The following is a 25,633-nucleotide window of genomic DNA, read 5'->3' as shown; positions in this document are numbered from 1 at the left end:
GCAGGGCCTCCCCTGGGCCCTCCCCTTTGGCTGATCTGGAGTGGGGCCTTCATGGTGTCTTGTTAGCTCTGTCCCATGTCTAGCTGCCTGTGGCCAGGCCTAGATCTTGGTGACTTTTTAAAGTAGGAATACTGATTTATCTCAATTTTTTTAAACAGGGGAACTCTTTGTTTATTTTACTGTGATAAGAACACCAAACATGAGATCTATCCTCTTAAAGTTTTAAGTGGGTAATACAGCACTTAATACAGTGTTAACTATAGGTACACTGTTGTACATCAGACTCTAGAACTTACTCATCTTGATTAACGGAAGCTTTCTGTCCACTGGTTGGTAACTCCCCATTTCTCCCCCTCTTCCCAACCCCTGGCAACACCAGTCCACTCCCAGACTCAGTGAAATTTGTCTATTTTAGATCTAACTTCATTTAAGTGAAATCAGACAGTATTTGTCTTTCTGTAACTGGGTTATTTCACTCAGCATCCTGTCCTCAAGGTTCATCCATGTTGCCACATGCAGCCAAATCTTTTTTAAAAGCGTAATAATACTCCATTGTGTGTATATAGCTCGATTTCATTATCCATTCATCTATCCGTGATGTTGAGGTTGTTGTACCCATCTTTTACATCTATGTAAAAGTACTATGTAAAGTACATCTACTTTAATGATTTTTTTTAAACTATAAAAGACTAAATCTTTTAAATTCTATTCCCTCTTCCCAAGCTGGAAAAGCTGTGGGGCAGTCAGAATTCTTGCAGGGTTTGCTTTTCAGGAAGATGTTTTACAGTCAGAGGATAAGCGTTTTCTGTGTAGAACTGGGCTTTTGTGACCATGGGAGTGTCTAACGGAGTGGAACAGAAGCGGCATCTCCCAAAGGCCCCTCGTGAGTTACAAAGTGCTGCCGTGCATCTCTGGTCCCCAGTTCTTAATGCTGGCGTGGGCAGCAGCAGAGCCAGGCCGTGGTGAGGGAATAATGGTTACTCATCACGAGGCCGATCAGACCGGGAGATGCTGAGTTAACCGTAGCCTGGCACGAGGAGCACATGGAAAGGGGCGTCTTTAATTACTTCCTTCCCTTTGCAACTGTCTTAATTGTTTGTCCAGTGAGGAATAAACTGAATAATTACAGGCCGACTTAGGAAGCAGAGGACAGACAATTACCCTCCAACCCAGGGACAAAAACTGGATTTGGGCCCTAGTTTATGGGACAAATGTCTGATGCTCTTTTTACCTTATGGTTTCCCCACAGTCGAGCCAGTCCATTGGGATCCACTATCCGGAATATTTTGGATTCTTTGTCCTCCCATCGGATGAAGTTTTCGTACCGGCTGTCAGAAAGCAACTGATAGACGTAATCCCAAAGCAGTCTACAGTCTACAGAGGAAAAGGGCAAGAAAACACCGTTGACAAGGCTGCTTGTAAGTATGAAGAGCAAGAATCAAGAAAATAATCGAGGAACCGCTTTTGCCTTCTTCGGATTGAGTCCAAGCTCCTTGTTTTGGGAATTCCTTGGCAGTCCAGTGGTTAGGACCCTGCGCTTTCCTTGAGGAGAGCCAGGGTTCAATCCCGCAAGCCAAAACAAAAACAACAAAACTTTTACAGTGAGGAGACCAAGGCACAGAGAGACCTGGGAGATGGTGACCTTTGACCTGGGCCTTCGAGACCATCCTGGCCCAGACCCTCCCTCCCCGCAACCTCAGATGAGGACGCAGCAACCCGGAAAGAGGAAAGGACTGGTCTATGGTCATGACCCATGATTTGAACTGGAGTAGAGCCCACAGGAGGGAAAGAACAAGCTCTAACAGGAAATGAATCGGTTTTGAAAAGGGGCTGAAGACAGGCTGGCAGGTAAAAGGGCAGAGAGTGCCCTCGTGTTCCAGAGAGGGTGGTGTGGTGTCAGTGGTGGGGTGGAAGGTCCTTTGGTGGCGGGGGACAGTGAACAGATGGAGACATGATGAATGAAGCTGGCTGTGGGAAAGGAAGATTCATGTGGTTTAAGAAAACATTCACCTTACAGCTACTTTGGAAGTTTTAAAAATCGTTTTATTATAATGGAATCAGGGTAGAAAGGAACCCAGGAGGGAAAAAAAAAAAAAAAAGAAAATCCATTTCTCCATGTGCAGAACAGATGTTGGATCACTTGGTCATGCAACACATCTTCCTTAGCACAGGCCAGGTGCTGGGCTAGGCCTTGCCTTTTGGCTATGGGTTGGCAAATTCCATAAGAAGAGGCAGATGGCACTCCTTGACCTTGTTCTAGTGCTTACTGGATTGGTGCCAGACGGGATGTGGCCCGCTCCCCTGGCACAGCTTTGACAGGTGCATGGGGACAGATGTGGACTTTGTGGCTCCAGCTGATGCAGGACCAGCCTCGGGATGAGAGTCAAGAGACTCACGTTCCCAGGTGTGCACTGTTGTTTTGGGGAGCACTGGCCAGCATGGCTGGTCGTAAATGAGTAATTATTGGACACAGTACGTATGTTCTTCACTTTATCAGTGTTATTTCTAACCCTCAGTTGGCGCGCCACCTCCTTCCTAATCCTCTTGTGCCTCAGGTCACAAGAGGATCTGAACTCTGGGCCTTCTGTATGGCAGGAGCCACTTCCTGATGCCAGGTGAGGCCTGGCACACCCGAGCAAGGGGAACATCTAATCTTGACTTGGGCTATCTCAGAGCCAACACATTCACCTCCCAGAGCACAAAACACACCCTCCTTGGGCACACGTTTACAGGAGGAATCGAGTCAGGTCGCACTGAGCAAGTGTTTTAAATCTCCCTGAGGTTCCTCCTTTATGAAAGGGTAGTGACTCTTTCCGGGACTACTGTATGAGCGATGATGTGAGTGAAGAAGACAGTAAGGAGTGTCACGAAGATGGTGCGTGCTGGGCTCTGCTTGCAGGCATGGGGCCATGCATGCCTCCAGCCACTTGCTTCTGACCCTCAGGACGCCCGGTGCAGCCGGCGCTCTTGCTATTCCTACTTCATGGCTGAGGAAGCTGGGGCTTAGAAGGTTTGGTCATCGGCTCAAAGGCACAGCTTATGACACAGGTCACAGTCTGTGCCACACATCCTGCTGAGAACTCTGTTCTCAGAGAAGTTGGTTCGCAGGTGTCTATGAGTCAAGCTTAGGACTTTTCCAAGCAAGATGAGTGTGTCCTTTGTGAAACCCAGCTTTCCCTCTGAACAGCAGAAGGAACTGCACCCAGTGCAGCATTTTCCAGGAGGGCAAAGTGTGAAAGTGTTAGTCGCTCAGTTGTGTCTGACTCTGTGACCCCCATGGACTGTAGCCCGCCAGGCTCCTCTGTCCACGGGATTCTCCAGGCAAGAATACTGGAGGGGTTGTCATTCCCTTCTCCAGGGGATCTTCCCCACCCATGGATTGAACTGGGCTTCCTGAATTGCAGGCAGATTCTTTACCAGCTGAGCCACCAGGGAAGTATCTTTTAGGCAGCAACTGTGAAACTTAAATTGGACATCCATTAAAATGACCAGATTTTTTTTTTTAAATCTATTTTTTCGTCAGTTACTTATGCTTTAAATGTCATATCTAAGAAATAGTTGCCTAATCCATGGTCACAAATACTGCTGCCTATGTTTTCTTCTAAGAGTTTTACATTTTCAGTTATTATTTTTTTTGGGGGGGGGGTGTGCACTGAGAGGCATGAGGAACTTCCCTGACCAGGGATCCAACATGAGCCACCTGAGTGGAAGCATGGAGTCTTAACCACTGGACTGCCAGGAAGTCTGACCATACATCTTTAGTATCCCTTACTGTATCCTTTTTTTCCGATTGATCTGCGTCTAAATTGTAATGTGGAGACTTCTCTGGCAGTCCAGTGGTTAAGACCCAGCCCCCTTCCACTGCAGGGAGTGCCGTTTCGTTCCCTGATCAGGGAAGCTAAGATCCCACATGGCTTGCAGCCAAAAACTCAAAACATAATACAGGAGCAACACTGTGTAACAAATTGAAAAAAGATTTAAAAAGTGGTGCACATTAAAAAAAAAATTAAGTTGACATGTGATTTCTTGTGTTTCACCAAAGGACCCGTGGTGTCCTTCTTAGAGAATTTCTGGCGTTTGAACCCTACGCTTATGAAAGCTGGCCAGCGATCTGTTACCAACCCTGCCCGACGCTGTGCTCGTGGTTGCCAGAGGGGGAGCAGAGAGACAGCAAGGGGACCAGTCCCAGTAAGAGGAAGTACCTTGGGAGGTGAGTGCCACATGATCCCAGATTGAGAATAAGCGAGCTCATTATTAAGGCACTTGTAAGAGGGCGACTCCAGACAAAGTGGTGAAGCAGGCAGTGTCATTCTCCCTGCCACCTCCTCGTCTTATATCATTTTTATTACAGGTGAAAAAATAGAGGAGTGAAGTTGCTCAGTCATGTCCGACTCTGCAACCCTATGGACTGTAGCCTACCAGGCTCCTCCATCCATGGGATTCTCCAGGCAAGAGTACTGGAGTGGGTTGCCATTTCCTTCTCCAATAGAGAACTGAATTGCGGTTTAATTGTCCAGTTTGTGTCTTACCGTCAAACAGCAGATGGGTTTTAATTTCCGACAATCTCTTCCAAGTGGAAGCCATCTGACAGAACCAAACAGTATCATAAAAAATGCCCTTCCACTAGGAGGAACGAAGTTAGTTTGTGAAGAGCTTCTTGTCCGTGTTTCTTGACAGGGTTACAATCTTTTTTACCACCAGAGGCTTGATGACACCTTTTGGATGCTTGTGGATGGGGTATAAGATTCTCTAGAGTGAATCCTTTTAATACAGTTTAATAATAAAAAAAAATTGATTTGGTTATCTTTAGCAGTTTGATAGAACTTTTTTTGCCCACGATATATGGGCAGTCCTCTCAACCTCGAGAACTTCCTGGAGCTAAAATGGAAGATGAGTGTTGTCTTGACACCATCTGCTCAAGGATTTTTCACTTTCATTGTTTCTGCTGCTTCTCTTTTACTGCCTTGTACATTCTATTTCTCATAAAATGGTGACGTGAGAACCAGACCATTTCTCAAAGTAAGGGCTTAACCAGTTCTGGGTACCTACCACGCTGGGTTCTTCAGAGGCATCAAACTGAGAACTTCACACCGTAGATCATTTACTGAAAAAGGTCTAGAATGTGATCTGTGTTTGGTTGGTACCTGGAAGGCAGGGTTTCCCAGAGAATGGACTTTACCTCGAGTTGTAAGACCATTTGTAGCCTGCAAACTTTTCCCTTTCATAAATGTGGAAAGAGCCCCAAACAAGCTGCCAATTGATCATTTTAAATGACATTTAATCCAGCAAAGTCAACTTTAGCCAACTAATAAAAATATGTTGACATTCAAGACACTGAATTACTCGGTCACTAACAGAGGTAGCAACAGGAATTTTGTGGCACAAAGCAGTTGTTCAAGCTCACAGTATAAGTGGCTTTTATAACACTATTGATTTCTTTTGTTGCTTTAGTTAAAAATTATGCCAGATGATAAAAATAACTATCTGACAGTTTTTTTTTTCCTTTAAAAAAAAAAACAATTGAAATTCAAAGCCCAATGAGTTATTTTTAAGACTTCAGTTAAATAAAAAGGCAGATTCTTTTTAGTTCCCTGGGTCCTCTGAAGGCTGTTGCCATGGCCTACCGGCTGTTTTTCAGTTTTGTTAAAATCCATCCATGTCTGCACAGATACAATGTTCTTTGGTCATTAATAAAAATGCTTAACACTACTATATAATAAAAAGCATCAGGCTTTGAAAACAAAGGTTCATCACATTACAAAACACTTGACTAGGCATGTGAAAAATAATCTTATATCACAAAGTGTTCATTACTTTTACGTGCATGTCTCAAACTAAAATTCCCACGTGCCTTGAGAAGGAAGGCCCTTTAAACAAATGGGCATGATTTTGATTCTATCTTCCACGGGAGGAAGCTTATAAAAGGGTTTAGTGGAGTGAAGTGTTATTTTCCAATTGCAGAAAGAGAGTTCTCTTTCCTGCTGGGTGAGGTACCCTGGGTATCCACAGTTAAAAGGCATTGTCAAAAAGAAAAGAAAAAAAAAAGGAAAAACCCTTTCTGTGGTCAGGGAGAAATATTTTCCCTCCCACGCCTGTCTCTTACCAGAGACTTGTTGTACAAGCTTATTGAGCAGACACTGTAAAAAGATGGGCAGGTCACACATAACCAACATGGTTTCCAAAAAAAAAAAAAAAACCACCATGCTAGACAAAACTGATGTTCAAAAAATCTGAGTGGGCAAGTCATTGACCAGGGAATGTTTAATGATGGTGGTTAATTTAAATTTCAGGAAAGAGTCTAAGAAAGCAATTTTAGGTTGTCTTAACTGCCCAAATGGAATTTTAAATGAAGGTCTGTAAGCTGGAGTTCTGTGGGTATAATCACCAACAAGGAGGGGTCTAGTGCCCCAGTCTCACTGCTTTCAAATCATTATGAAAAGCTAACCAATTTATTTCAGATTAAGCAACATGTAGGTAACATGCAAAACAAAAAAGTTGCTTCTCTGCTTTACAGCAGTAGTTCTAAACTAGGGGCAATCTTGCCTGCTGTGGGGGGTGGGGCGGTGGGGGAGGCATTTGACAATGTCTGGGGACAATTTTGGTCATTATATCTGGGATGGAGGATGCTGTGACAGAGGCCTGGGATGCTGCTTAAGAGCTTATACAGTATATAGCAAGTCTCCTATATATGAATGAGTTCCATTCCAAGAGTGCATTTGTTTAAGTCCAACTTGTTCACAAGTCCAACAAAGTCTAGGTACCCAGTGAACACAATCGGCTGTATAGTACTGTACTGTAATAGGTTTATAATACTTTTCACACAAATAGTACATAAAAAATATGAACATTTTTAATATTACAGTAGAGTACCTTGAAGGCTTCCCTGGTGGTGCAATGGTAAAGAATCTGCCTGCCAATGCAGGAGACATGGGTTTCAATCCCTGGGTCAGGAAGATCCCCTGGAGAGGGAAATGGCAACCCACTCCAGTATTCTTGCTGAGAAATTCCAGGGACAGAAGAGCCTGGTGGGCTATAGAGTCCATGGGGTCACAGGAGAGTCAGACATGACTGAGTGACTGCGTACTCACACACAGTATCTTGAAAAATACAGCAGTACCAGCTACATCACCACTGCTTTTATGCTTGCTTCTGGACAGCCCGGGCTTGCATAACGATATAGAGTACTTACTATATTGTACTCTGTACAGTGCTGTACAGCAAAGTATACAAGAGCACAACCACTTGAGAGAATACACGCCAGACATGTGAACTAACTTAAGTGATTAGACATGGGATTCCACGTTTGCATCTTTGAAAGCTTGCAACTTCGAAGGTTTGTATGTCGGGGACTTACTGTAATGCACAAAAGAATGCCATCCCTCCGCCAACAAAGGATTATTTAGCTGAAATACCGCGAGTGCCCAGCTTGAGAAACCCTGCTTACAGAAGCATGGGTTTTACACCATTGCAGGGGGGTGGCTGTCTGCAGCTATTTTTTTTTTTTTTTTTTTCTGCCTTGATTCTAGATGGGCCATTACCTAGAAGCAGAAAGCTGATAAATCCAGTGCAGCCAACCCTGTGCTGATACGCAGAGGTGTGTTTACAGCAGGCAACTGCTTGTGCTCTGCTGTGGCGTAGGGAAACAGAAGCTGTATGTGCACAGCAGCCAGCCGGGAGGGGGAGAAACCGAGGCAGAGAACACAAATCTGTGCTTCCTGGCTTCACCGAAGCAGAGGGACCGCAGCTGCAAACGCCGCTAAACCTTCTCACCGTTGGTGGCAGGTGTGGAGCAACGCTGGGAAAGGCAGGAATCTGCAATCATGCCTTATAGCTGAGATCAAGCCCCCGGACAGATCCCAGTAAGACCCGTCCCCCTCCTTCAAATGTGGTGGCAGCCGGGGAATTTGCATCCAGGCACCAGTGGGACTAGGGATGCTGTTCCAGAAACGCACGCCATTAAAAAAAACTGGAACCTCTAGTCTCCTCAAGCCCTTTCTCTTATTTCCTACCCTGTTACTGTGCTGGTACTGTGTTATCTTTTTAAAAAGGCCATCCTGAAACTTCCTTCTCTTTTAGGGCTGATTTCTTAGAGGTCCCAATGAAAAGAAAGTGCAGTGACTCAGATAGAGTGTGTGAAGCCAGGACACTTGGGAGACTCCTGTTGGGGTGGAGTCTGCCAGAGTCTCCAAGGGTCTCCTCAAAATACAGTGGGCAAAGCCTCGGGAAAGGTGAGCAGGAGGGAAGAAGTCAGTCTCCAAGGAACCTAGGGTTCTTTGAAGGTCTGCATGTCAGAGGCCAGTATCACTTGGAACAAACGTTCAGACACAAGGCTTTGTTTGGGTCAAGGCCGCCGTACCCACTGCCCTCCCCTTGTTCAACCCTTGAGCAGAGCAGGGACACTAACTCGTAAAAATTAACCTGTTTGTGCTAATATTTGCATAGTGTTTCTCTAGTGCTCAAAAGTGCCCAGAAATGGGTATTAGTATCTGCATTTTTATGGATAAGGCAACTGGGCTTCAGCAATCTTAAGTACCTCAGCCTGGGAGTCAAAGGCTACATTCTAAAGGTGTTGATTTCAGAGGCTATAAGCTCTTCCCCAGGAGCAGCATATATGAAGCAGCCGTGGATGAAGGCCCTGGGCCGGGAGCCAGAGAGGGCTCTGGGTCAGCAGAGGGTCACCTGCCTGAGACAGTGTGGGAGGACATGGCTCTCCCAGCTGGTAATAAATCCCCGAGGCCCCTTGGCTTACAGAGATATCCCACGACCCTGTCCTTTTTTCCAAACACAGTGTCTACAAATGTGTGTGTGCATACTGCCACACCTTACCACAAGGGCTGCCCTCATCACTTGGATACAATCCACTAAGACTGGCCTTTTAGGAGGTCTTTCTCTCTTCAGGGCTGCTCCTGAAGCAATACAAGTTCATGTGAGTTCTGAGGATGAGCCCCCAGGTGCTGTCCCTGGAGTCTTGGGCTTATCTGATGTCTGACTAGATGATTAGAGGCTCCAGAGCTGTGAACGTCTGTGCTCACAGAGCTCATCCAGCCAATAAAGCCAGATCAAAAGAGGATGGTGCTCTGTGACAAGCAAACAATATGGGAGATTCGATGTCTCCTTGATGAGAAACCTTTTGTTTCTGTTAAAAATACAACCTTGAGAGAGAATACATATATTCTCAGATCCTTTGAGGATCTCAGATTGCCAGGCCAGCATTATCAGAGGGTTGGAAGTGAAGTGCACGGGGCCTGGGGGTGGCATTGGGGAGAATTCTGTTTTATCTGCAGTAGAATCAACTCACCAGTGAGATCCTCATAAACCATGAAGAAGCTCACGTTTGCAGAGAAAAGTGAGAGATGTCATCACCGACTCAATGAACACGTGTCTGAGCAAACTCAGGGAGATGGTGAAGAACAGGGAAGTCTGGTGTGCTGCAGTCCGTGGGGTCGCAAAGAGTCAGACACAACTGAACAACAACAGCAAAACTTGTGAGGTAAGCATAAGACAAGATGTTCTCTATTTGCATGGCCCATGGGCTTTGAACAGCCAACTCTGTACAGGCTTCTACAGCCCCCAATTTTGTGGAACAGATGAATGACTTCGAATGGATTATCAACCACATTGCCAATGAATCTCGCTTCCTTAGCTGACTTTTTGGATTAAGGCCAAGGAAGGGATAAGCAGACAGGAAGTCTGGTAACTCAGGTTTTAGTGGAATTGTAGAAGTTTAAGAAAGCAACATGACTTCAATTTTTTTCTTTTAAAACTGAGGTGTCTATGGTTAAAACCAAAGTGGGGCGCTTAGCTTGTCTGATGGCATAAAGTAAGAAGCACACTGCCTTCTGCCAGCGAAGACACCACATTTGGGATTTAGAGAAGCTTCACCCTATCACCGAGCAAAATGCCTGGCACAGAGAGAGACGGGAGAATTTCGGAATGAGTGAATGATCTGAACCACACAGTTCAAGTAGGCAGCCTGACCCTTTCCGTTCTTCAGCTGTATTTTATGTTAATGATGTTATTGTAAGTACTCTGGGCGGCTCAGCAATCAGCCCGCCATCAGGACTTATCTCCCTCCTTACATCGCTTGCCATTGTTCCCTCCACATGTCTCGGGCATGCCTCATTCTTTGAGGTGTAATTCCTGGAGAGCAACGACGGCATTTTCTACCCCCTGAATCCTCTGTTATACCTATGATTTCAAAGCAGACAGTGCCGCAGAACAGGGAGCGGCAGACTCTTTCTGTAAAAGGCCCATCAGTAAATATAATAGTTCAGGCTTTGCGGGCCGTCCTGTGTCAGCTGTACCTCCTCAACCCCGCCAAAGCAGCCACAGACAATACTAAGTGAATGGCTGTGGCCGTGTGCCAATGAAACTTCACTTACAAAAACAGGCGGTGGCTAACTTGGCCCATAGGCCAGCGTTTCCAGTCCCTGGGCCTAAGGAAACAAACGCGCTGGAAAGAACACTGGATGAAGCTCGAGGCTGAATGCTTGACATGCCCGAAGCTCAGTTTCTCCATCTGTAAAAGATGCTTCTAGCTTTGAAGTCAATGAGTTGTAAGAATGATTTCCAATATTACACTGAAAACACAGCATCACCCTTGTTACCCTTCTTCAGTTTATGGTGCTCACTGCCAGTACCCGTCTTTGGCTCTGAAACATATCAGTGAGACGCAGGCCAGTAAAACTTTGGTGGGCTAGGAAAATGCTAGAAGGTGGACAGATGCTCTCACCTCCCCCAAGTAATCCTTTCCTGAAGATAATAGAAAATAGCACAGAAAGAAGCAACTTGCTCAGCATCGCACACACCACTGGCTCTTCAGTTTAAAAAAAAAAAAAAAACAACCCAGGAGGGAGAGATATATGTGTACTTATAGCTGATTCACATTATTGTATGGCAGAAACCAAAGCAACACTGTAAAGCAATTATCCCCTAATTAAAAATAAATTAAACAGAATCCAGGAATCTTCTCATTCTATCCCACAAATGCCAGCCATTCCAACTTGTTAAACTCAGTAACAGTCCTTCTTATTCTTTGAAAAAATAAACACCACCTTTCAAAATAAGCTACATGTTCTATTTCAATTGATATAATTTGTGGTTTGTATTTAAACTGTCAACTACCTCCTAGATGAATATTTACTGAATATTTTAGTTTTTCCACCAGGTAAATACCTAAGCAAACCATCACAACTTGCATGCAATCTCTTAAGTGTACGACGCGTCCCTATTTTGGAGAGATTAAAACATGAGAAAACTGAATTGAAAAATTCAGTTTTTAACAAACCTGGATTCTGGAGTTTACATTTCTATGTGAAACCTAGAACAAATATACTGGGGCTTATCTTGCTTTGGAGTTTTCTCCATCTGGAATGACCTTTTTTTTCCCTCTAATCTCTACTTGTTCATATTCTAAGCATTCATCTAAGCCCAGCCAAAAGCCAGCTCCCCCGTGAAGGCTTCCTGACGCCCCTGCTCTGACCTCTTACAGCATTTAATGGGAGTCCCTGGAAGGTACCATGAGCTGCAGTTGTGGTCAATTGTCTTCAGCTCTTTCACAACAAAGATCGTGTCTCACAATCTCCTCGAACACCCAACCCTCATGAACGCAGAGCGGCGCTATACACACAGAAGGTGTCCAAAGGCATATATCCCCAGGACTGAGTGGACAAGACCTTACCTTTTCATCCCCAGTCACAAGTACTGTTCTTACCCATATCCTCCAGCTACAGTCTCTGTCACTGTGACAAAGCAGCACCTTGGGTGCCCTCTCGGCTCAGATGGCCAGTGCAAGTTCGATGCATGAAGCAGGGCACTCAAAGCTGGTGCTCTGGGACAACCCAGAGGGATGGGGTGGGGAGGGAAGTGGGGGGTGGTCAGGATGGAGGGGACACATGTATACCTGTGGCCAGTTCATGTTGATGTACGGCAAAAACCATCACAATATTGTAATTATCTTCTACTTAAATAAATATAAAAAAAGCATAAGGAGCTAAGTTTTTTAACCTAAAAGCTGCTTTATAGAGATCTGAAGGGCTTTTATGACTGTTCAGTAATGAAAGGACTTTACACTGAACATAAGAATCACCCAATGAATTCGACTGCCAATAAAAGAATAAATTCCACAAGGATCTGAGTTGTCCAAGAAGATACCAAAATGGGGTGGAGAGACAGGGAGATCCCAAATGAAACAGGAGCCTGGAATTATGATGGGTTCTATTCAGAGGGTCACAGGATTAAGACTAAATATTAGACCACAGATTTCCCTCTTGTTTCACCCTTCAGAAACACTGCCTTTTGATTATATTAGCTAATCCTGGATTTGGTCATATTACTGAACACGGACATATGGAGATTATGAAATCTGGGAATATATGAAATCTGGGAATATACCAACAGAGTAGAACAATTTTTAAGACAGCCATATTAAAAAATTTCTAGACCTACTAAACAAGGGAAAAACAGCTCTAAGTCGAAACAATTTAACTTGACACATGGGGCTTATCTTGGATTCCTAAGAAGTCTGTGGCGGAGACAACATTATAGAGGAGGTGACAAGACAGATGTGATTAGGAAGTGGGGGGGATGCTAGCAAGGGCTGTCCTGCAGCCACATCGTCCAGCCACTACGTGGCCTCCACTTCTCTGCACTCAGTTTCCTCCATGGTTTAATGAATTCAGCAATGACTAGCTCCTTTTGCAAAGCAGTCCTGAAACAAGTAGCAAGTACCCTCAGAATGTTCAGAACTGCAGTACAGACCATGCAAGAAAAAAAGACAAACACGGCAGATCCAGACAAGAAGGGGATGCCTGGAAAGCTCAAAACAGGTCATTTATATTATTCACAGGAATACACTGACCCCATCCTCTTCCTCCAACTATATGGGAAACGCACATGCTTTGCAGAATAAGCAAAGCTACATTAACCCCTGTTCTTTCTTTTCACAGTTTTTTTTTTTTCTCTCCATCATTAAAAAAACTTTATGTAAAGGTAGACAGAACACTAATGTAAATCTCTGTGCATCCAATACCCAGCCATATAGCCCTTGGCTTATAACTAACCTTATTTTACCCACAGAAGGAAATGGCAACCCACTCCAGTATTCCTGCCTGGGAAATCCCATAGACAGAGGAGCCTGGTGGGCTACGGTCCATGGGAGTGCAGAGTTGGACATGACTTAGCAAATGAACCACCGCAACTATGCATTCCTCACTCCCAGCCCTGTGGGATGCTTTTGAATCACATTCCAAGCATAGACCATTTCACTTTTCATAGTTTTTTTTTTTTCTTTTTAAAACATGTAAGTCATAGCTCTTTGATTTTCTTGATTCAACATTCTTGATGTAACTTATTTATAGTGGTAAAATTGAGGTGATACCAGAGGTGCCCTTGGGGCCAGAGAAAAATTTAGAAACAAATGACTCCAATAAAAAAGAGACAGCGAGTCAAGACAGAGGTAAAGTAGCCTTAGGACCTATGTTATCATGATGTTGTGAGCCCTGCTTCCTTCTGTGGTTTAGCTGGATCTCAGTCCTACAGCATCAGCTCAAGGAGGAAGGAGAATGCCTCAGGGTTCCCTGAACAGTCTGACCTCTCTCCTGCCTCCATGTCTCTTTTGCACTGTTCTTTAGTTGCTAAACTGTCTAAAGAGTCTGACTCTTTGCGAACCCCTGGACTGTAGCCCGCCAGGCTCCTCTATCCATGGGATTTCCCATGCAAGAATACTGGAGTGGGTTGCCATTTTCTCCTCCAGGGGAATATTCCTGACCTAGGGATCAAACCCACGTCTCCTGCGTCTCCAGCACTGTCAGGCAGATTCTTTACCACTGAGCCACCAGGGAAGCCGGTCCTCCCGTTACTGGACCCATAACCACTTTCAACTTCGAGCTATCTTCCTTCCTCAATTCCTCCAGTCAAAATGCTCCGTATTGGGACTTTTCTGGTGGTCCAGTGGCTAGGATTCCACACTCCCAATGCAGGGGGCCTGGGTTCCATCCCTGGTGGGGGAACCAGATCCCACATGCCACAACTAAGAGTTTGCATTCCATAACTAAGATCCGGCGCAGTCAAATAAATAAAATATTAAAAACCTTTCTCTCTGCATTGCATCCACACCACACAACAGGTACTCAATAAACGCTTGTGCTTTGACTGAAGGGGGCAGAGGGCTTATCTCCTTCTGTCTTATACCTTAGTGGTTTTCACACCTGTCTCTCCTAGTAAATTTTAAATCCCCGAGGAAGTAATTGTATTTAATCAGCTCTGTGTCCTCTATGTCCTAATGAATTTATCTGCACACAGTAGGTGCTCAAAAAGTGTCTCGTGACCAGAGAGAAGCTCTAGGAAAACCCCTAACTCTGCCAAGAGGTGAGAGGATTATAAAAGCTTCTGGAGAATGACTTCATGTAAATTATGGGCACATGAGCAAAAATACAACATGGTGATTTTTTTCACTGGTTTCTCATCTTAGGGAAACAAATTTGGGCTTGTCATCATCAAAGGAAAAGAATTCGGGCGTGGCTTCCTCTGTCCAAATGACCGAACAACACCCTAATCCTACTTTTCTCTCCTGCCTCTTCCCAAGGTGAAGGCTACATGGAGTTACTGCCCAGAGGATGGAAATCCAGGCCTGAATCTGAGACAGAGGTCCTCTGTGCTGTGCCTGCTCATTAATTAGCCACTGGAAACTCCGGGACAGAGCTATTAACATGCTCATAAACCTTTGATTTTAAATGTTTTCGCTTAGCCACAGTCCTAATGTGACTCCCCTTGTAAGCTGGTCGGAGGACATTTGTTTCTTCACATTTCTGAGGCTCATTAACTCCGGCAGCCCAGCGCCTCATTAACTAGCCCATTTAGGGAATTTTGTCTCCTGTTGGCAAAGCCTCCCTCCCCCTGGCCTCCCAGAGCCTCTGAAGGGCACCTAATTGGGATGGTGTGGGGGCTCCCGGGAGGGCGGGGGGCTCACCCACCTGCTATCCTCCCGATGGGCACGGCGTGCTCCTCGGGCGGTGAGACGGAGACCATGATGTGGTTCATGTAGGCCAGGTCCTCCCGATGCGAGAGGTTGATGGGCTTCCCTTCCCGGTGCAGCCCGTCCTCGGAGAGCCGCGGCTGCTTGAAATCCACGGAGTGTCGGGGGTTCAGGATCAGAGGGTGCATGATTGGGCTGGGCATCAGCTGGATGACCCGCGTGCCCTCCTGCCGGGGGCTGGAGGGCCTCGGGTGGGGCTCGGATGACGGTGGGCAGTGGTTGTTCTCCATGGGAGACACTGACAGCGGGTAGGGCTCCTGGTGGTTGTTCTCCTGATGGAGCCTCGGTCCCTGGGCCCTCTCGGCTGGGGAGAGGCGGCGGATCATGTTGTCCAGGGGGGACCGGAGGGGCCGCTGCTCGGGGTCGGGAGAAGGCCGGTGGTTTGTTGTGATGGGCGACCTGGAACGGTGCAACAGTTCAATGGTGGGAGGGTTCTGGTGTACGTTCTCGGCCGACGGCCTTGAGGTCCTCTGGACACCGTTATCTGTGGGGCAGAGGGAAGGGCAGTCAGAGACCCCGATGGATGCTCGGGGGAGGGAACCCCACAGCAGTCCTAAAGGTGACAAGCATGGAGCACGTGCAGGTGTAGGAAGACCCTTTTCCCCCAGATGTGGGGTCTTTTTCCCCACTTAGAAAAAAATTAAATTGCACATACTTGAAATTCTTTTCCTGCCCCTGGAGAAGCTAAGAATGTCTACAAGTATTCCATTTATCACCCATTCGTGGCTTATAAACACAAGGAAGCCACACACTCATTCTTTATTCATTCTTTATCTTTTTGTTACTTGCCTCTTTAGTGTGGTTTTTCAGGGCCCTTGAGGGTCTCGAGAGAGAGGCTTTCACCGACTTACATTTTCATAACCCAGTTTTCATATTCTCTGCTTCCAGGAGTTGTTGCCATTAATGATAAAATATATTAATGATGAAAATAACAAAGCAATTACTGTATATTCTATGGATTGGATTATATTGTTTAAAATTTACAACACACCCTGGTGACTCAGATGGTAAAGAATCTGCCTGCAATGCAAGAGACCCCAGGTTTGACCCCTGGATCAGGAAGATCCCCTACAGAAGGGAATGGCAACCCACTCCAGTATTCTCTCCTGGAGAATTTCATGGTTAGAGGAGCCTGGGGGACTACAGTCCATGGAGTCACAACGCATCGGACACAACTGAAGCCACTGATACTTTCACACAAGTAGAAGATGCTACCGTTACTCCTGTTTATAACAGGAGAGAAAAATGGAGGCATAAAGAGTTAAGCAGGGACTTCCCTGGTAGTCCAGTGGTTAAGAATCTGCCTTGCAATGAAGGGGAGAAGGATTTGATCCCTGTCAGGGAACTGTGATTCCACATATCATCAGGCAACTAAGCCTGCACGGTCTATAGCCCATGGACCACAAGTTGAGAGCCCGAGCACCCATGGCAAAAGATCCCACATGATGCAATGAAGATCTTGTGTGCCCCAACTAACACTGACACAGTCAAATAAACAAATATTCTTAAATAAAAAGTTAAGCAACTTGCCCAAGGTCACCCAGACAGACAGACTCCAGTCAGATTCTATAGCCTTATATGCCCATTAGAGCATCTACCTCTTTGCTATGTAGAAACTGGGGGCAGCAGGGGGTGGCAGGGGGTGGGAGGGGTTCATATCAAACCCTGCTCTGAGCAGGCACAGTGGGCCTGATTTACAGAATGACAGTCTTGCACTTTAAAGAACATCTAGGAGCATGTTGTTTCTGAATGCACAGTCCCTACAAATGGTCAGACAGGTAGAGTAAAAGAGGACGAGTGGACCCATAAATGACTCCACCCTATCTCACCTGAACTCTCCAGCTGGAGATGTTTGAGCAAAGACAACATCAGGAGTGTACACAGCTCAGTGGCAGAAGTAGCTCCATGGGCTGGGATGAGGGAGGGACCAGCAAACACATGGTTTTAGGAGGCCCTGTTCTTAACAGGGTCAGAAGTGCAGACATCTGCCTATAGACACAGAGCTTTCTCCAGAGTCCCCCACTCATCTCAGTGAGGTTTCTCTGGCCACATCTATCCCCAGAGCTGTTCCACCAAAAGCATGTGTATACCTGCAGGTCCTTGTTCTGGTCAAAGACTTGTCCATGGTTCTAAGTAAAGCAAGACAAAGTCATCTCCTTTCACCATGATGTCAGTATCTATATGAAGAACATATAAAGGGGATCTGGGAATCTGATAGGGTTAGCACACAAGAGTCAAAGGTGGTCGTTTCCTAAAGTTTAACACAGGGACAACAGGAAAATGGGGACTCCACTAGATCTCACCAATCATATGAGATGGTGAACAAAAGGAATATTGTTCATGATCATCTGCTTGAAAGCAAAGGGCTTACTTTGTAATCACTATATAACATGCTGCTATGAATTTAAAAGTGCTTAATCATTGGATTGGCTTCCCAGGTGGTTCAGTGGTGGTTCAGCCTGCAATGCAGGAGATGCCAGAAATGCAGGTTTGATCCCTGGGTCAGGAAGATCCCTTGGAGGAGGAAATGGCAACCCACTCCAATATTTTTCCCTGGAGAATCCCATGGGCAGAAAAGCCTGGTAGGCTACAGTCCATAAAGTCACAAAGAGTTGGACATGGTTAAGCGTCCACACAATCATTGGAATAGCTACCAATAGAAGACTGATTTAACAAATGAGAGTCTCTCTCTAAATGATGAAGGATACACAGCTATAAAATGGAATGAGGAGTACCTTGATATTGTGCCAAGGGCCAGTCTCCAGACTCTATGGTTAGATAAGTAAAGTACGGTGAAGTACTACAGTATGCTATCATTTTTCTCCTCATAAAGAGGATTCCAGTTTCAATAATGGCAGAGTGACTTGTAGCAGACTAACTTTCCTGTGTGTCTGGATAAAATGTATTTATAAAAGTTATTGAGAGACTTCCTTGGTGGTTCAGTGGTTAAGACTCTGTGCTTCCAATGCAGGGGGTATGGATTCAATCCCTGGTCAGGGAACTAAGATCCCACATGCTTTGAGGTGTGGCCAAAAAAAAAGTTATTGAGGGGATTTTAGTCTTGCAAGAAAGGAACTGTCCAGAGCGAGATCCAAATTTATACAGCTTTCACCCAGACAGTAAAGAATCTGCCTGCAATGTGAGAGAACTGGGTTTATCCCTGGGTTGGGAAGATCCCCTGGAGAAGGGAATAGCTGCCCACTCAGCAGTATTCTGGCCTGGAGAATTCCATGGACAGAGGAGCCTGGTGGGCTACAGTTTTATGGGGTCGCAAAGAATCTGACATGACTCAGTGACTTTCACTTTTTCACCCAGAGTGACCTCCCCAGTCCATGTAGTCTGGGGCAGCTAGAAAAAGAACAGAAAGTTGCGTGAGATGCCAGGGAGTAGAGTATGAAGGAGAAAAAAAAATACAACAAAAAAAAAAAACCTGAGAAAATTTCCATAAAGAAGGGAGCCTCAGAAGGAGTAGCCACTAACGGGCACATAAAATTCTCCCAAATCCTTAACATGTGCTCCTGAACAGCAATGTGCAAGGGAAACTCCAAGGAGCTCAATGAAAGGGAACAGCTGTATGGTTTAAAGACATGAGCAGAATCTCAGCTGCTGGTCACAGTACTAGAGGTAGAGTTCAGAGTTGGAGATCTATCAAGGAAGACTCTGAAAACACCTCAGGGTATTGATTACCCCAGAATGGTCATACCTTTGGAGTAAGGACTAGTGCTCTAGGAAAAAGGGATCTGCCTGAGGACTAAAGGTAAAACTGAACTAGATGTTCCCTAGCCAATTATAAGATCTAGCCTCCACAAAATCAAAGTGATCAGCCAGTTATTTAACTGCCTGCTAGCAGAAAAATCAACACTCTTCAGGGGACTATAACATAATCCAGAATCTCTATAACATGTTATTTATAATATTAAGTATCCACTAAAGATTTCCTAGACATGTAAAGAAACATAAAAATATGACCCATATTCAAGAGAGAAAGCAGGCAATAGAAATAAGACTCAGATAATCTAGATACTGGAAGGAGCAAATAAGAACTTTAAAGTAGCTATTATAAATAAGTTCAAGTACTTAAAGATAATGGTGGTAATGACTGACAACAGATGAAGATCATCAGAAGAGAAAAGGAAACTCTCAAAAAAGGTTTTTGAATGAAAAATACCATACTTGAAATACTGGACTGGACAGACTTAGCAGATGGGAGATGGGTTAGCAAATATGAAAACAGATCAATAAAGATTAAATACAAAGAAATAGATCTTCAGTGACCTGTGGGAACAGTATGAAATGGTCTAAAATAGATGTAATTGGAGTTCAAGAAAGTGAGTTTTTTTTTTTTTTTTTTTTTTTTTTATGGAGGAGGGTTTTTACCTCCCACCAACACATTGGACAGGGAGGCCTGGCATGCTGAGATTCATGGGGTCGCAAGGAGCTGGACATGACTGAGCGACTGAACCGAACTGAACACATTCTTAAAAACTGTATTATTTTAAAGCAAATTAGAGTTCTGATGGTGGTGGTTTAGTTGCTAAGTTGTGTCTGAGTCTTGTGACTCTATGGACTGTAGCCTGCCAGGCTCCTCTGTCCATGGGATTTCCTAGGCAAGAACACTGGAGTGGATTGCCATTTCTTTCTCCAGGGGATCTTCCCTACCCAGGGATTGAAGCCACGTCTCCTGCATTGGCAGGCAGATTCTTTACAACTGAGCCACCAGGGAAGCCCCAGAAATTCTGATATCCTACCCTAAATACTTATGTGCTCATCTAAGAAAATACGATGATTTTCCTACACAGTCAGTGTAACATTGTCAAACAAGGAAAAACAAAGAATGAGGCAAAAAAAAAAAAAAAAAAAGGAAGAAGAAATAATGGCCAAACTGTCCTCAATTTGTTAACAGCAGCAATATACAAACTTAAAGATCCAAGAAGCTCAGCAAATTCCAAATAGGATAAATACAAAGAAAGCCACATCCAGGCACACAAACTGCTGAAAACCAAAAATAAACAGAAAAATTTGAAAGCAACCAGAGAGAAAATATACGGGGGAAAGTTATACTAACTATGGCTCACTTCTTTTTTAAACATCTAGAAAGAGTGTGCAAGCGTGTGCACAAGAAAAATAAGGACAGACTTCCCTGGTGGTGCAGTAGCTAAGACTCTCTGCTCCCAAGGCAGGGGGCCTGAATTTGATCTCTGGTCAGGGAACTAGACCCCACATGCCGCAACCAAAGAGTGTGCATGCCTCAGCTAAGACCCAGTGCTGCCAAATAAATAGATAATAAAAAACAAAATATTAAAAAAGAAAAGATATGGATGGAGACCTATAGATTGAAAGAGACTCAAGAAACACGTCAACTCTTTGCAATGAACAAACTGATCCTTGCTTAGATTGTGATTCAAACCAACTGTAAAAACATTTATGCAATAGCTGGAAAAATGTGACATTAAGAAAACAGCTGATGATACTGAGGAACTATTAGTTTTCAGGTGATATGATGGCTCAGTGGTTATGATTTTATAAAGGAATTAAAGTGCTTAATCAACCTTGCAAGGGTACAGGTTGGGATGACAAGTCCTAACTTCCTCACTTTAATCTCAGTGCAGAGAAAAGCTTGCAGGACACTGATTAGCCCAGGGAGTTAACTTTAATGGCTGAAATTATTAGTATGACAGAAATGACCTGCAATCATCTGGGGATGAGGCAAATTTTTCTTTTCATAGCTAATAAAGATCTCAATTCTGCATCCACAAAAATGAATTTCTCTTTTGTCCATGTCACAGAATATCATCACTGTAAGCAATATTTAAGACAGTTGCATTTTGAAGTTTCATATATTTTATTCTAAATGCCATTTATAGAATGTCTCCCTTTCCTTAAAAGCTTATTAAGGTTTAAAAATACTTAAGGATGATGAAGACCATGTACCGAGAAATCCTATTTCCTGAATCCATTTCCTGTCTTACAAATTTCAAAACGGACACAGGCTTTGGCCAGCAGCCTGGTTACCTGCAGGTTTTCTTTGATGTCCCAGGCGTCAAGGCTCAGTGGATGGGTGTGCACTTGGGGCAAGCCTTAGGAAGTCTGGGAGGACTATGAGAGGAAGAACTTTTCATGCCAAGGGTAAAAGAGGAACTGATGTAATGTCCTGGAGAGATTTCACTCTCTGTTCCTGCCCAGATTTTGGGAACAATGAGGGAGGGAGACAGTGCTCTGGCTTATCCAACTCTGATGTTACTTTTGACTCAGGATCTGGGCAGAAACAGGACTTGGATGGGCTTGATTTATTTATTTCTCTGCAGACACCACTGAAAGAGGAAGTACTTGATGAAGTTGATAACATTAACTGTGGAGAACTGGAACAGAGGGTATTTAATTCCAGGCTCCTGGTGGTCTGGGTACAAGCACTGTCAAGGCTGAAAGGTCTGCAATGAGCCCTTCCAAGCTTTGTTTCACTTTGCAAAAAGCACGCGCCCACGTATGGAGAGGGCTCTGATGTTGCTACCCTGCTGCCTCTGTTATTATAAGTTGGCAGCAGGGTATGGAAACTTATGAGACCAGAGCCGCCAGGCAGAGAAGCTCCGGACACAGGAAATGCACTCAGCGGACAGTGGGTGCATTAAATCCCCTAGATGTAGGAGTCTTCTGTCTAAAACAAGAAGATGTTTTTTTGGTCTGGCCTTGATGTCTGGGTTTGTTCTTGGTGAACTGCCCAGCTGGAAAACTGGGAAATTATCCACATTGCCCTTGGTCTGAAGGTCTTGATACAGTAGGGAAATGTACAAGGAAGAGAGAGGAAAGTCCACATACAATTGGTCACTTGGGATTTAGAAAGGGGGTGGGGTGCGGTGGGGCAGGGAATGTAGCTGGGACTGGTTGGGAACCTCCTTCTGGTGGAAAGTCCTTTCTGACCCCAAACTTTTCTCCTTGTAGACCTCTTCTAGACACAAATAACCCCTTCTTCTCACTACCAAAAAGCCCAGTAAGGTAGGACCTTAAATATGATGGTCACAAAAAGAAGTCTGATGTCTTTTCTCATCCTCTTTCCTTTTATTTATTAGTAAAGTTTCTCTACTTAAAATTCATCAAAATTCAACCCCATTTAATCACACTGGGCTTCCTTGGTGGCTCAGATGGTAAAGAATCTGCCTGCAATGCAGGAGAGCCAGGTTTGATCCCTGGGTGGAGAAGATCCTCTGGAGAAGGAAATGCCTACCCACTCCGGTATTCTTGCCTGGAGAACTGCATGGACAGTCCATGCAGTCCCAAAGAGTCCGATGTGACTGAGTGACTAACACTTTCCACTTATTCACATTATGTAATGAATAACTGCTGCTGCTGCTAAGTCACTTCAGTCGTGTCCGACTCTGTGCGACCCCATAGACGGCAGCCCACCAGGCTCCCCTGTCCCTGGGATTCTCCACGCAAGAATACTGGAGTGGGTTGCCGTTTCCTTCTCCAATGCATGAAAGTGAAAAGTGAAAGTGAAGTCACTCAGTCGTGTCTGACTCTTCTCAACCCCATGGACTGCAGCCTACCAGGCTCCTCCATCTATGGGATTTTCTAGGCAAGAGTACTGGAGTGGGGTGCCATTGCCTTCTCCGAATGAATAACTAGTAGACCTTAAAAACAAAGCAAAACTGCCTTTGGTTAAACTCTTGGTTTTTGACTAGGAAATTTCCAGGGTAGAGAAGAGGCTAAGGTCAAGTTTATGTCTCCTGCACCAGGATCACATCTCCCTGTTGTGTTATCCCTAAGGCTATGGATGATAATAAGAGCCATTGGTCAGGGAGATACAAATCAACAGACCCAGCAGGTAACTCTCACTCATCATCCTCAGTACACTGGGATCCAGATTTTTTTCTCCCTGAAAACACCATTTCCCAGCTGTTTTGTAAAAGAGTAGCAGAAACCATGTGTGATATAAAGACCTACGCAAAAATTAAAGACTCTAGGTCTTGAGATGGAATTGAAAATAGATTTCATACATATAGTCAGGCTCTGTCACTTTTGTTATGAGCTGATTTGTGCTCCCCCACCCCCAAACTCATGTGTTGAAGTCACCACCCCCTAGTACTCCAGAAAGAGATCTTATTTGGGGAAAGGGTCATTGCAGATGTATTTAGGTAAGAGAAGGTCATAGTGGAGTAGGGGGCCCCTATTCTGACATGACTGCTGCCCCCCTGAATCGGGGAGGCTGGACACAGACATGCACACGCTGCACGACCAGAGAGGTATGTTTTGTCACAGTCCTTACGATACGAACTGCAGCAAAGACCTTTCGGCGATGCCAACCATATGTGTGGTAGTCTTTCAGATGCCCAGTATATGAAGAGTAAGGAAACATGGTCCTGGCTCTCAAGGGTATCATAGTCTCATGGAGAAGGCAGACATGGCAAAACAACAACAAAAGCCTACAGGTGCTGAATGAAGAGTCAAGGGACACAGGAGGTAAGCCACGCAAGACCCATAAGCCAAGGATCTCCAAAAATTGCTGGCAAACCACCAGATGCTGGGAGAGACATAGCACAGATATCCCCCCAGCTTCAGAAGGGACCCATCCTGCTGAGACCTTGCCCTTGGACTTCTGGCCTCTAGAACTATGAGGCAACGCACTTCTGTTGTTCAAGCCATCCAGTGTGTGGCAGCCTTAGAGACTATCCCCACTATCGCCTTTCCAAGATGTTCAGCTAAGACTTCCCACCAACTCTGTGCCTGCCCATTTCAGGGTTCCCATCTCACACAACTCCCCTGTCACATTCAGCGGTCACTGAATTCCCCTGTAGGCCCCGAGAAGAAAACTGCCCTAGCTTTGAGTGTAGGATTCACACAGGTCCGAGGTCAAACACAGTAAATTCTCTGGAAGCGTCTAGAATTTTATAATCATTGGGTGAAAAGGATTGAAAGAAACTAAACATGGGAATTCCCTGGCTGTCCAGTGGTTAGGACTCTGCGCTCTCACTGCTGAGGGCCCGGTTTGATCCCTGGTCGGGGAACTAAGATCACACAAGCTGTGTGGTGTGGCCAAAAACTAAAAAAGAAACAAAACAGGGGACGTGTAGGGCTCTGAGGCTTAATCTTCATCACTGTGTGCAGATGGTCTCCAAAGGGCCACCGCTGTTGGTGGTTCAGTGCAGACAGTGTGTACAAGTCCACATCAGCCATAGAGGAGGCTTTGTGTTCCTGGCTGGACATTGGCTCTGCTCTTCGCAGGGGGTGCAGAGGAGTTTCCCTCAGTCTCAAGAAAGCCCCACAAGAGAAGTGAATGGAGAAATCAAGCGATCAGGCTGCAGATGAGCCAAGTGGCCATTTGGAGGTAAATATTGTGAGCCATTTACAGGGAGGGGGTAAGGTAGCATTAGGGTCAGAGGGGAAAGAGCAAGATGACGTCATCAGAGGACTTCCTTCTCTGGAGGTGAACCCAGTCCCCCGCTAGCTCCCTTGTGTGAGCGCCTGCTAACTTGCTTCAGTCATGTCTGACTCTTTGCGACCCCATGGACTGTAGCCCACCAGGCTCCTCTGTCCATGGGATTCTCCAGGTAAGAACACTGGAGTGGACTGCCATGCCCTCCTCCTGGGGATTTTCCCAACTCAGGGACTGAACCTTTGTCTCTTATCTCTCCTGCATTGGCAGGCAGTTTCTTTACCACTAGCGTCACCTGGGAAGCCCTCTGAGCCCTTATCTCAAAGAAATCAGGTGGCATTTCCCAAGGGGTAAGAGAAGGGACTGATGTTGAAGCTGAAACTCCAATACTTTGGCCACCTGATGGGAAGAGCTGACTCACTGGAAAAGACCCTGATGCTGGGAAAGGTTGAAGGCAGGAGGAGAAGGGGACGACAGAGGATGAGATGGTTGGATGGCATCACTGACTCAATGGACATGAGTTTGAGTAAACTCTGGGATTTGGTGATGGACAGGGAGGCCTGGTGTGCTGCAGTCCATAGGGTCGCAAAGAGTCAGACACGACTGCGTGACTGAACTGAACTGAAGAGGACATCTCCTGAATACTTCCTGGTTACCTAGGGAGAATTATTCCTGTGTATTACGGATCTCTGGACCCTAAAACATTTAGCTCAATATAGCAAGTTAGCCTCTGGATTAAGGATAGCCTCCACACCCCTGGAGGACAGAGGAGGCAGGGAAGGGGCATGGGTCCCCCTCAGCAGGAGGCTGATGATACAGATGGATGAAAAGCAGTTCTGTGCACCACCCAGGGTCTCCACGAGGTCCCATCACAACCTCATTCTGCATCAGAGACTGGGCCAGGGGTGAAAGGTCATGCTGCCCTGGGTTATATGACACATAAGAGGCAAAGCAGGAAGAGGTGGCCCTGGAGAGGAAAGCGGGGTAAGAAGAGAGGAATGAAGCTTAGTGCAGAGGGAAGTGTAAACTGGTGCTTGGGTGCTCTGACACCGGGGACAGCAGAAAGTCCTGGTGGGACCTTGTTACCTCTGCTGGATTCCACAGTCTCAGGGATGAGAGGGTAGCACAAAATGGTGACTGTCAGAGCTGAGGGTGAGAGGAGACGGACAGATTAATAGAAAGATTCCAAAGGTTCGCGGGGAACCTATCATGTGTGAGGTACACAAAGAGTA

At 45.3% G+C, this 25,633-nt stretch overlaps 1 protein-coding gene and 1 long non-coding RNA gene across 10 annotated transcripts in view; one reads left to right on the top strand and one right to left on the bottom strand.

Moving 5' to 3' along the window:
* LOC123333203 overlaps positions 1 to 11,450 on the top strand; it is a 207,646-nt gene extending 196,196 nt beyond the window's left edge. For 4 of the 5 annotated variants that reach the window (XR_006640920.1, XR_006640919.1, XR_006640918.1 and 1 more), the window contains 4 exons: positions 1,250 to 1,418; positions 4,043 to 4,210; positions 7,527 to 7,859; positions 11,418 to 11,450. This is a non-coding gene — a long non-coding RNA (uncharacterized LOC123333203). Of the gene's footprint in view, positions 1 to 1,249; positions 1,849 to 4,042; positions 4,211 to 7,526; positions 7,860 to 11,417 lie in introns of all 5 variants that reach the window. The other variant, XR_006640922.1, reaches the window with a different exon arrangement.
* Positions 1 to 25,633, bottom strand: part of ETV6 (ETS variant transcription factor 6) — a 289,838-nt gene that overhangs the window by 8,425 nt on the left and 255,780 nt on the right. For all 5 annotated transcript variants that reach the window (XM_045165309.1, XM_045165308.1, XM_045165311.1 and 2 more), the window contains 2 exons: positions 14,973 to 15,518; positions 1,232 to 1,374 (listed from right to left, as the gene is read on the bottom strand). In XM_045165309.1, the coding sequence (XP_045021244.1) occupies positions 1,232 to 1,374; positions 14,973 to 15,518 (689 nt within the window). The remainder of the gene's footprint in view (positions 1 to 1,231; positions 1,375 to 14,972; positions 15,519 to 25,633) is intronic.

The sequence above is a fragment of the Bubalus bubalis genome, chromosome 4 (assembly GCF_019923935.1).
Source record: "Bubalus bubalis isolate 160015118507 breed Murrah chromosome 4, NDDB_SH_1, whole genome shotgun sequence".
NCBI lineage: Eukaryota > Metazoa > Chordata > Mammalia > Artiodactyla > Bovidae > Bubalus > Bubalus bubalis.
Note: the sequence above shows the minus strand (reverse complement) of the source record. Positions and strands in the feature narration are given on the sequence as shown.